At 36.3% G+C, this 11,012-nt stretch overlaps 1 protein-coding gene across 1 annotated transcript; it reads right to left on the bottom strand.

The window, feature by feature from the left end:
• Positions 1-866: 866 nt before the first annotated feature.
• Positions 867-10,104, bottom strand: LOC126695353 (aconitate hydratase, cytoplasmic). The gene is made up of 20 exons (XM_050392063.1): positions 9,507-10,104; positions 8,667-8,771; positions 8,308-8,468; positions 8,131-8,223; positions 7,565-7,750; positions 7,147-7,308; positions 6,876-7,020; positions 6,628-6,770; positions 6,491-6,547; positions 6,310-6,389; positions 6,124-6,199; positions 4,975-5,160; positions 4,701-4,768; positions 4,482-4,600; positions 4,185-4,306; positions 3,257-3,355; positions 2,693-3,172; positions 2,200-2,298; positions 1,874-2,116; positions 867-1,277 (listed from the first exon to the last, which is right to left on the bottom strand). Exons 1-20 carry the CDS (start codon positions 9,808-9,810, stop codon positions 1,209-1,211), a joined length of 2,997 nt encoding a protein of 998 aa, XP_050248020.1. The 5' UTR covers positions 9,811-10,104; the 3' UTR covers positions 867-1,208.
• Between the last annotated feature and the right edge of the window lie 908 nt (positions 10,105-11,012).

Here is an 11,012-nt window from a genome sequence, read left to right as displayed (position 1 = left end):
GTGAAAACACGAAAAGTTTTGTGCTTTGTGAGAGAGAGAAAAGTCTTGAAACAATGAACTCAAGAAAATAAAGAGTCCTTATCTTTTAAATTTTAATTAGTCCTTATCTATAATGTGGCACTAGAGAAATGTCTTGATACAATAAATCTAAGAAAATAAATTTCTTACCTTTTGAATTTTTTTTCATGGGAATTATTATTTGAATTTTAATTAGTCTTTATCTCTTATGTGGTACTTCAGTAAAGAATTTATGTGAACAAATTCCTTATTTAAGAGATTGTCACATGATAGAACTTCATACTCTTCCACATGAGGTCTCTACTTTTATATATATATATATATATATATATATATAAATAAATAAATAAAATCGAAGAGCAACTCTTACCTGATCTAATTCCTAGAATTTATGATTTTTTTCTATATAAGAATCTTGATATCAAATCGATGAAGTAAAATAAGTATAGGCATATATTAATAAAAGAGAATCACATTTTTTTTAACATTCCGAATAAATAATTGATTGAGAAATTGAATGTATTTGTTTAATCATTATTGCTAATCACGGCAATGATCGTGTTTTTTATAAATAAAAAAAAAATTTAAAAAAATCCTTCAATTATTAACTTTGTTGTCATTGTTCAAAGAGTTGCATGCTTGTCACATTAATCATATACTTTGTAAGGCGAGAACCTGTCTTCATGTTTTCGCCCTTTAATTAACACACTCGTCAACTTTGTTATTGATGCTGACAATGAAAATGAAGCGATGAAGAGCCTGAAAGTAAAACTTTCGCATCCATCTTTTTTGCATCATTTTAAAAGAACATTGTAGTAACATAGCATCGTTTGGAACTGAATACATAATTTGTGTTGTAAAGCAGTTTGGTCGATTAGCCTTCAAAACAATCACATATGTGTAGCCTTAAAGTTAATGTCGCAGTATTTCATGCACGCTACAACAGCCTATACGCTCGACAAGATCGAGAAAATAAAACAAGAATAATATTGACTAAAAAAAATACCCCTTTCTTTATAGAGGAAAACATGCTTGCACCCACCCCTCGATGGCGTTTAAAAGGAAACAAAAATACGTGTCCCATAAATGGGAATTTTTTCTGTTATTAAAAAGTTTTATTCCCTCACATTTTACAACGGAAATGAACTCAAATGGATGTCGCAAGGCCGATATTGGAACAAAGCAGTAATCTATTGCTTGGTCAAATTCCGAATAACATATGGAAGTATGCCTCCATGATTGAAATAAGCCAATTCCACCTGCAAATGCAACAAGAGAATTAAGGTAAGTAACTACTGTATCTACACTTTTTTTTTCTTTTCTTTTCTGATAAATGGTATCTTAACTATGTTAATAGCTGGCATGAACCTTCATGGTACATCATTAAGGCAATATTTATTGTCAGGAAGGGTGGCATAGGCACTCATTCAAAACAAAAACTGGGACCATCCATCATGGCCTAGTAGACTAAGCAATTCCCTGAATATAATAATAGTACCTAGACAACTGAGCCTCTAGTTCAAGTTTGATCTCCACCTTAGCCCTTACTCCGGAGGGGCTTCTCCCCCCACATCACTAAGAGCAATACAAACAAACAAATGGTACCTAGACAAACCTGAGCAAAACAGGCGAATGTATGGTTTTCTCCTTGATGATGAATTTAGTTTCAAGGGTAATCAAGGCAAGGTACTCCAACTAAACATATGGCATGATTACAGTGGTGCAAACTAACCATGATATTGGTTTTCTAATTCTTGTATAATTCACACGCAATGACCTTTTCTAGTTTTCTTTTCCACCACACTGATCGCAACCACCTCAAAAAAATGTAAAAACATAGTTAAGTGGGGAATACCTCAGTGTCAAAGCGGGCGATGCAGGTGAAAGATTTTCCAGAGTCAGTTGTGACAGTCACATCTTGGCCTGGCCTCATATCGCTAACATTGTTAGGAAGATCAATGGTGTAACGTTCATGACCAGTCAATCCAAGTGTATCTGCATCCTCACCAGCCTTGAAACAAAGTGGAACAATACCCATTCCCACCAAATTACTGCGATGAATTTTCTCAAAGCTTTTGGCAATCACTGCTTTCACTCCCTGTTATATACAGAGATTATTTGAGGACAAACAACTAGAAAGACATGTTAAAGATAATCAAAATAGAGATTTGAGAAACTCACCAATAACATTGGACCCTTGGCAGCCCAATCCCTGGAGCTTCCACTCCCATACTCAGCACCAGCCAGTATAATGGTATCCTGTCCAGCAGTCTTATACCTCTGAAATAGACACAGGTCAAATGCACAGATTCAGTAATTAAGATTTGGAGATTATCATCATCTTTTTCACTTACGAGTGGGATCCATGAATCACAAGAAAGGACTTTTTAGATCACTAAAGTAATTTATGTTTTTACATGCAGAAAACATCCCATTCAGTTTACAACTTGCACAATAAGGAAGGTATTATAATATATACGTAAATGGCACTAAGTAAATTTATCTAATTAACATAGTTCAAATTGCAGAGCTACTGTCAGATCAAGTGAGCCTTTGCCACCAAAAAACACAAAAGATAAATTCTTAGTATGCTATATTATCTCAAGTAAAACCTTTGATGAAAAAAAAAATCAGGATGAAAAATTGTAAGACAATTTGATACCAAATAACTCACCATTGCTGCATCAAAAACATAGAGTTTCTCTCCAGTAGGAACATGAACTGTTTTTGGGCCCACTTCTCCGTTCAAGAGCTTGTTAACTATGCGGATATTGGCAAATGTTCCCCTTGCCATCACTTCATCATTGCCACGGCGACTTCCATAGGAATTGAAGTCTTTGCGATCCACCCCACGCTCAATAAGGTATTTTGCAGCAGGACTGTCCTTGTGAATGCTTCCTGCTGGGGAAATGTGATCTGTTGTAATACTGTCGCCAAAGTTCACCAGGCAGTAAGCATCCTTCACCCCATGGACTCCAGGAGGATCAAGGGTCATGTTTTTGAAGTATGGAGGCTCGTGAATGTAGGTTGAGTTGGGGTCCCATGAATACAAGGTGGCAGTTGGAACCGATAGGTCATTCCATATGGGATTGCCTTTTGTAATTGCCTCATAAGTACTTTTGAACATAGAAGGCAACACACTGGATTGAACAACCTAAACAGTAGGCCATCCAAAGTTAATGTATAACACACAGATTCTCAAAGTTTACAACAAAACTATATAATTGTAACTCTCTACCTCTGCAATTTCTTCTGCAGTCGGCCAGATATCCCTAAAATAGATGCTCTTACCATCCTTCCCTGTGCCAATTGGCTCCTTATTAAAGTCAATGTCAACCTGGAAATGAAATTATGTTATCTACCATCTATGCAACAAAAACAACCAAGTCTTAGTGGCTATGAATCCTCAACAGACCATCAATGCAATGGGTCATTAATATGTAACAAAGAAAATTACTGCAAAATAACTTCTAAGCGATTCTTCAACATACAAATTGAAAGTAAATATATGCATTGTGCATACACAACAAACAAACATAGAGATGTGGCAGAGATATTTCTTTCCCGGTGTTGTTAACATGTTGGAAGCTTGATTAATATTTTCAAGCATGAGATAGAGTTGAGAGCTGTGGCAGAGATATAAGTGCTGAGAGGTAATGCAAAAGACCTACCATATCTAATGTATTAGACGTCTCCTTTTATGGAAACAATATAGTACCTGATATAAAATGTTATTCCATGTCGTAACAAGGCCACATGATGTGGTCTAGGAAAAATATTTTAAGGGTATACAAAGTGAAACTATCCAGTCAATGTCTACCACTCAAATGTTGAATAACGTCAGTCAAACAATGATGGGTATACATGATGAGCTGAAACTGGAATTTGCAAATTGTGTTGGCCTTAGACCTCAATATAAGGAATAGTGGGTACCCCGTACCGATAGAAATGAAACTAAATAACTTTATATATGTAAAGAGTGTATGAAGCTAAATCTGTGGAAAGCGGCAGACATGACAAGTACTTGCAATTGACCTTTCCGCCTTTTCATTTTTCACATCCCTCTGATTAACTCTCATCAGGTTTTCTGCATTCTGCGGATTATTGTATCAATCTGCCCTTTATTGCTAATATATATAGACACTGAAAGTATTTAAAATATGTACCGTGCCAGCAAGGGCATAGGCGACCACTAAAGGAGGCGATGCAAGGTAGTTAGCTCTTGTCAACGGATGAACACGACCCTCAAAATTCCGGTTCCCAGAAAGCACAGCAGCTGCTACTACGTCTGCATAAACAACCAGATAAATTCAGGTGGGCATTTTGGTATATCTTCACCCCAAAAAAAAAAAACAAAAAGGTTTATCATTTATGAAGAAACTTTAAACTTGTAAACAGCATGATAAATTATTTAATAAGTAAACACGTCTAAGCTGAGGTTATAGAAATTATTTATCCCTTACCATTTTCTGTAATGGCAGCAGCAACTGATTCATCTAAGTCCCCTGAATTCCCAATACATGTTGTGCAGCCATATCCAACAATATTGAAGCCCTGTTGGTTTAAATATTTTTGTAGTCCACTGCATCAAGAAAGTCTATATTTAGCAGACAAAGTTTTTTATTATGTACAGCAATAAAGTAGTTATTTTATATTATATCTCTATATATATTAAGAAATACCTCTGGAGTAAATATTTTGTAACAACTCCAGAGCCTGGTGCAAGACTTGTTTTCACCCACGGTTTGACCTGTTAAATCATGTATGAATCAATATCTAATCAACACAAAAATAAAAGAAAAGATCCATGGCATCCAAACATTAATATTTCGCATTCTTACAGTAAAAGGAAAGCCAACAGAAGTATATGCCGAATTGGGAAAACTTGGAGGAAAAAGGAATTGGGGGCAGTGATCGTACAGTCTGAAACACATAATAAACATAACCATAACTAACCTGCAAACCAAGCTCAGAAGCCTTTTTTGCAACAAGACCTGCCCCAAGCATGACGCTAGGGTTTGATGTATTGGTGCAGCTTGTGATTGCAGCAATTACAACATTACCATGCTTAAGCTCTGCTGGCTGTCCTTGGAATGAAAATTTTGCCACTTTCTCTTGTTCTTCTTTTGGTATAGCAAACCCCTGCAGTACAGTAAAACAATTAGGAAGAATGGTAGGCAATATACAGAAAAGCTATTGTCAAATAAAACGAAATGACGCATGAATGGCATTACAACTACATATTCACTAATCTAATAAATAAATAAGAAAAGTGTGCCACTAGGCACTAATATATGCAGAGTAGAAAGTGAAATAGACTAGACAAGTCCTGATCATCACTTCAATTATGATCAGCGAATCAGTCATGTTTTATTGCTGGTAATGCACACACTTAGAGAGAGAGGGTAATCATGCACAAAGGTTGTAGCAAAAGCATGTGGCTGAGGATTGGCCAAGACAAAGGTGGTAGAAAATTGGAGATTGCAGGTTTACAGCAATGACCATTTGGGTAGTAACTCAGATTGGAGATTCCTTGATGTTCCAAAATGAGGAAGAGACTACATCTATAAGAGGTGGTGGCAGTTAATGTTGACAATAAATGTAAGTAGCAGCTGAATGAATGATGATGGGACAGCAGTGAGCAGCCAAATGATTGTGGAATTAATGTTCAGCAATAGTCCAATAGGTGTGGCCAATGGTCAATTAGAGACAGTCAATGATAGTTTATTATGATGGATTTGGACATGAGGTAACTACAGCAATGAGGATCATGGAATCTGGCCAAAAGTCAGAGGAGACTGGGACTGGAATGTGCTGATGGAAATGACGATATAAATCCAGCATTGACTGTTAAGATGATGTTATCTAAATTTGGTCCTTATGATTTGTAAAAGAGAAGACATATTGTATTATTGGTTTAGCCTTCCATAATGCATACACATCAAAACTAAAAGCATCAATTACACAATTTTTTAATAAGTTATCTGATAAAGAACAATAAATAAATCAGCTTCCAAGGAAAAAAATCAAACAACTAGGTTAAATAATAGAACCAAAAGACCATGTAAATTAATTAGGCTGCAACATTCAAAAATTTTGACTAACCTTGAATCCAACTTTGTTATCAAGACAAGCGTGCCAGTCAGACTTCATTTCTTTCAAAGGCACTCGATCATGAGGTCTGCAAAAGATAGCAGTTACTTATAAAATGAATTGTACAACAAAGGAATGTTCAAGAACCAAAATTTGATTTAATGTGAGAGCAACTCTGTGCATGAATAAAGTATGTACCTCTTTGGTCCTGACATACAAGGTTCAACATCCGCAAGATCCAGTTGTAGATAAGAGGAGTATACTCTTTCTAGTTGAGGCTGATTTAGGGGAAATCAGTTAGCATTACCCCTATAAGAAAATCCAATGCAAATATACCTCAGACAATTAAGAAATATAGGGAATATATAAAGACCCTTACCTCATTGTAGTCAACAAACAGTTTGTTTGCCCGGAGATATGCTTCTATCATTTCCACCTAAATTTAAGAAGGAAAGAAGTTACATAATGCTATAGGAATTTCACATTGCAAGGGAACGAATACAGTGAATCACCCACCGTCTCATCACTTCTTCCAGTTAATTTGAGATACTGTAAAGTGACATGGTCTACAGGGAAGAACCCCATGGTTGCACCATATTCAGGAGACATGTTGGCAATAGTGGCCCTGTCAGCTAGTGATAACTTACCCATGCCTTCCCCTACAAGTACATACAAACATGATAACCCCATATCTATCTAGTTCCACGGATCAAATCATTGCAATTTAAGATTAGATAAAATCAACTTCCAGAAAGTTAAATTACCATAGAACTCAACAAATTTGCCAACAACACCATGCTTCCTCAGCATTTGTGTCACAGTTAAAACCAAGTCAGTAGCAGTAACACCATCGTGCAATTTTCCAGATAACTTGAACCCAACAACACCAGGCAACACCATGCTCATGGGCTGTCAATGACAAATAAGAAGGCATTAGAAGTATAATGCGGCAGAAATCTTCCCTTAGCAGGGATGAAAGTGAGCTGCAGGGTGTATATTGAAGTTTAAAATAAATGAGCAGCAGAATTTAATTACCTGGCCAAGCATTGCTGCTTCTGCTTCAATACCTCCAACTCCCCAGCCAGCAACTCCTAACCCATCAATCATGGTTGTATGGGAATCAGTTCCAACCACACTATCAGGATAGAGTAGGCCCTCAGTGTTGAACACAACCCGTCCAAGGTATTCAAGATTAACCTGTTAATTCAACACATCAAGTCATTCCATGCCACGTCTTTATAAAACTGTCAGGATCAAACACTCAATTTTCATTTGACATACAGTAATTGAAAGAAAAAAGGATATGATTTTTCTTTTCTTTTTTTGGAGGGAAAAAAAAGGATATGATTTAAATATGTAGAATGAGAAATAAAAGTGATGTGATTGATACACCAAGGTTGACATTTAAACCAACATTATCTTATCTTTCACATCTCCTTCCAAACTACTTTACCTGATGCACAATACCAGAACCAGGAGGAACAACAAGCATGTTGCGGAAAGCAGTAGACCCCCATTTAAGAAAAGCAAATCTCTCCTTGTTTCTCTGGAATTCAAGGTCCATATTGGCCTGCACTGCATTTTCAGACCTTGCAACATCAACCTGTACTGAATGATCAATTACAAGATCAACAGGAACCTGCATGTTTAGAATGAGAGATGGTAAGACAAAAACTGAGAATATAACTGATAAGGTGACATGATATACTAGCAAATGGTTTACATTCCATAACAATTGGATGTTAATGTAATCATGTAAAGCTATAAAAACTAGTTAATGATCACCACATATGAAGTTATCTAGGAAGACAAAATGCCTCAACTATTAACCCAAAACAAAACATGATTACAATACAGTATCAAAATATGATGAATATAGACACAAAATCTTATTCCAAGTCAATATAAATCTATGCATTATCAAGCCAAAACACAAAAATTGTAGTCCATAATGATATATAAATGACCCATATCAGTAACTTTAATGATACCACATGGACAGACTATAAGAAAACGCACCAAAGGATTGATCTTGTTAGAATCGCTGCCAAGTTTGTTCATGGCATCACGCATACAAGCAAGGTCAACCACAGCAGGAACTCCAGTAAAGTCCTGGCAACAAACAAGAAACCTTAGAAGAAGAACAAGAGGAGATGTTTAAAACAATTACTGTGTACGCTCAACTCCATTAGGTACCTGCAAGAGAACACGAGCGGGCTTGAAAGGAATTTCAACTTGATTCGGAGAAGTGTTCTCCCAATCAATAATTTTCTCAACATCTTCCTTCTTGACTTGGAAGTTGTCACAATTACGAATTGCAGACTCAAGAAGGATTCTGATAGAGTACGGCAACTTCTCTGTTATAGATATAAGAATAAGTATTGTCTGCAATAGTATTACAATTAAAGAGAATGCACTACTAATGAACTGCTGAGAATTCACTACAAAATCAGTATGATATAGTTGACAGTTGACACAAATGAATTTATTTGCTGCAAAAGAAAAACAAAAAACAAAAACAGATCCCCGTAAAAAGTAGTAGAAAAAAAAATTACCAATCCTCGGATCATTGAAAGACGGGAGGCTGTAGAACTTTCCAAACTCGCCGCCTCCTGGCTTGGGAAGACTTGTCAAGTGTGCCTTGAAAGGATGTTCAGATGCTGAAATCATATAGATGAGCAATCAGAACATTAAGTTTCCTCTTCAGTAATTAAATTGTGTTTATTAAAGACTGAAAAGTAGGTTCACTTTCTGTAACAAAACAATCATTCTCAAGCCAATAACAGTACTACAAAAATAACAACAACAATATATAAAGTTCATTTTTAATGATTTGAAATCCTTAAACACTATTCCTCAATTTAAACGTTAATATACATGAAAGAAACGAATTTAGCAATTGTAATTATACTTGTTTTCTTTCTATTTCCTTAGCCTTCTCGGGAACCAAACAGAGCGTAGTAGAAACTTATAATAGCTAAGCTGACTACAGTCTACAGTGCTGGATATATCAAATGACACGGAAAGTACAAGAAATTCTACAAAACTGCATCATTTCCAGAAATTTTTATGCTAGATTTACTGCATCAAACACAGAATCCATTCCTTATTCGTGATCACACATCCTGAAACAGTATCGCTCTTCTAATCGTTGAGTAATCGCAGGAAATGAAAATAAACACAAGAAAATCGATATAATAACATCGTTTTCCTTCAATTTTCTCAGCAACTACTTAGCTCTCAACTCAGTTGACTTTAGGAGCGTTGGAAAAACAAAATATAATTTCACTTTCCCTTTCCTTGGCTTTCTCAGCAACCAAACAGAGCAAAACGCATAAAAAAAAGGTCCAAAAAAATTGGAGAGACAGTAGTGAGTGAGTGCTAGTATAGTATACCCATAGTGGCGATCTTCCTCTGGAATTGTTCGATGACGGGAGCGACGGCTCTGATCTGAGAGCGGAGACCGATCGGAGATCGCCAATCGACACCGTGGCTCCAGCGAGGGACGGAGCACCGGAGAGATCGAACCGCGGAGGAGAAGCTGAGAGATCGGTAACCGGAGACAGGAGGAGGAGAAGAAGAAGAAGAAGGAGCAGCGAAGGTTCTAGAAAGATACGGAGAAGAAGCGAAAAGCCTGGACCTAGCTCTGAGAATAGAAGAGAGCGCAGAGGAGGACGATGAGGCTGTGCTTATATACATGACGCAAACGCTAATGAAGGTCACGCATACATAAGCATTCGTAAATGGAGGAAAACGACGCCGCCGCAGAGCAACAAACAGAGAGGAAGCAGATAAAAAGATTGGAAATGGAATATAAATATATAATAGAGAGAAAGAGGAATGGGCGAGCTTTTACAAGTTGCAACGGTTCGCGGAAGTTTCTGCGCGAAATGAATAATTTTCAGAGAGAGAAAAGGAAGAGAGGCGTGTGGAGAGTGAAGAGAGAGAAAGAGAGACGTGAGACCTAGGGCCGCGTGCCGCTTTCTAGAAGTGAAAGTGAGAGAGAGAGAGCCAGAGCCAGAGCGAGGCTACACTGGGTATGAGCTAGCCTTGAATTAGGACGAGAAATGGTTGTCTGTGATGAGGTGTACTACACTTTTTCAGACACTGCTATTACCCAATGGTTTCCCTCCACGTAATTCGCTCCTACAATTATTGTTCCATTCAGAATTTAAAAAATCAATAAAAATTGTATACAAGTTTCGTTGATCAACGAGGATAAATTTTTTAAGGATTTAAGCTCCAATAGAAACATGTCACGTAATCATATTATTAAACCATAAATACATTTTATCACATAAGATAATATCTCAATAAATATCATATTTTAAGTTTTAAGTAAAGAATTAATGTTGTGTTATTATTTTAAGTTTTAAGTTAAGAATTAATGTGGTGCTATTAAGTTTTAAATAAATAAAAAAAACTTATATGGTAATCTCTTATTTGTATTTCATATCACATCTTTACAAAGTTCGAATTCTTTTTTAACTAAAAATTATATTAGAGCATCCACAGTAGTGGTGCTAAATAGTTATATTGTTATTTTTAGTACTACCAAACATCAAAATTTGCCCTACAATAGTGGAGCCAAATCTATATTTTTTAACTCCAGAGCTACAATGCACAGCTATTTTTGGCTATACACTGTAGCTAAAAGGTAAAAAAAAAAAAAAAAATTTGTTCGTTCACACTACTTTTCATTATTTTACTATTTTACAAGCTCAGTCGCACACTGTGACTCTAACTTGTGAGTCACAATACAAACACTTCATATCTCTCTCACTCTAAACTTCCAGACAACAATGGCGAACCCAAGTCTATATGTTCTTCTACCTTTCACTTTTTTGCTTCTCATCCTCCATTTCCTTTTCTCCCAAGCTTCAAAAAACCCAGATTTGGAA

This window comes from Quercus robur, chromosome 8 (genome assembly GCF_932294415.1).
Source record: "Quercus robur chromosome 8, dhQueRobu3.1, whole genome shotgun sequence".
Lineage (NCBI taxonomy): Eukaryota > Viridiplantae > Streptophyta > Magnoliopsida > Fagales > Fagaceae > Quercus > Quercus robur.
Note: the sequence above shows the minus strand (reverse complement) of the source record. Positions and strands in the feature narration are given on the sequence as shown.

What these genes read in the sequence shown, in the direction of transcription:
- LOC126695353 (XM_050392063.1), bottom strand. Translation starts at nt 9,810, where the DNA reads ATGTATATAAGCACAGCCTCATCGTCCTCCTCTGCGCTCTCTTCTATT. An exon ending in AAGCAGCAATGCTTGGCCAG is followed by an intron (nt 7,021 to 7,146) that starts GTAATTAAATTC and finishes TGTCATTGACAG; the next exon opens with CCCATGAGCATGGTGTTGCC. An exon ending in CCTATGCCCTTGCTGGCACG is followed by an intron (nt 3,356 to 4,184) that starts GTACATATTTTA and finishes TTTCATTTCCAG; the next exon opens with GTTGACATTGACTTTAATAA.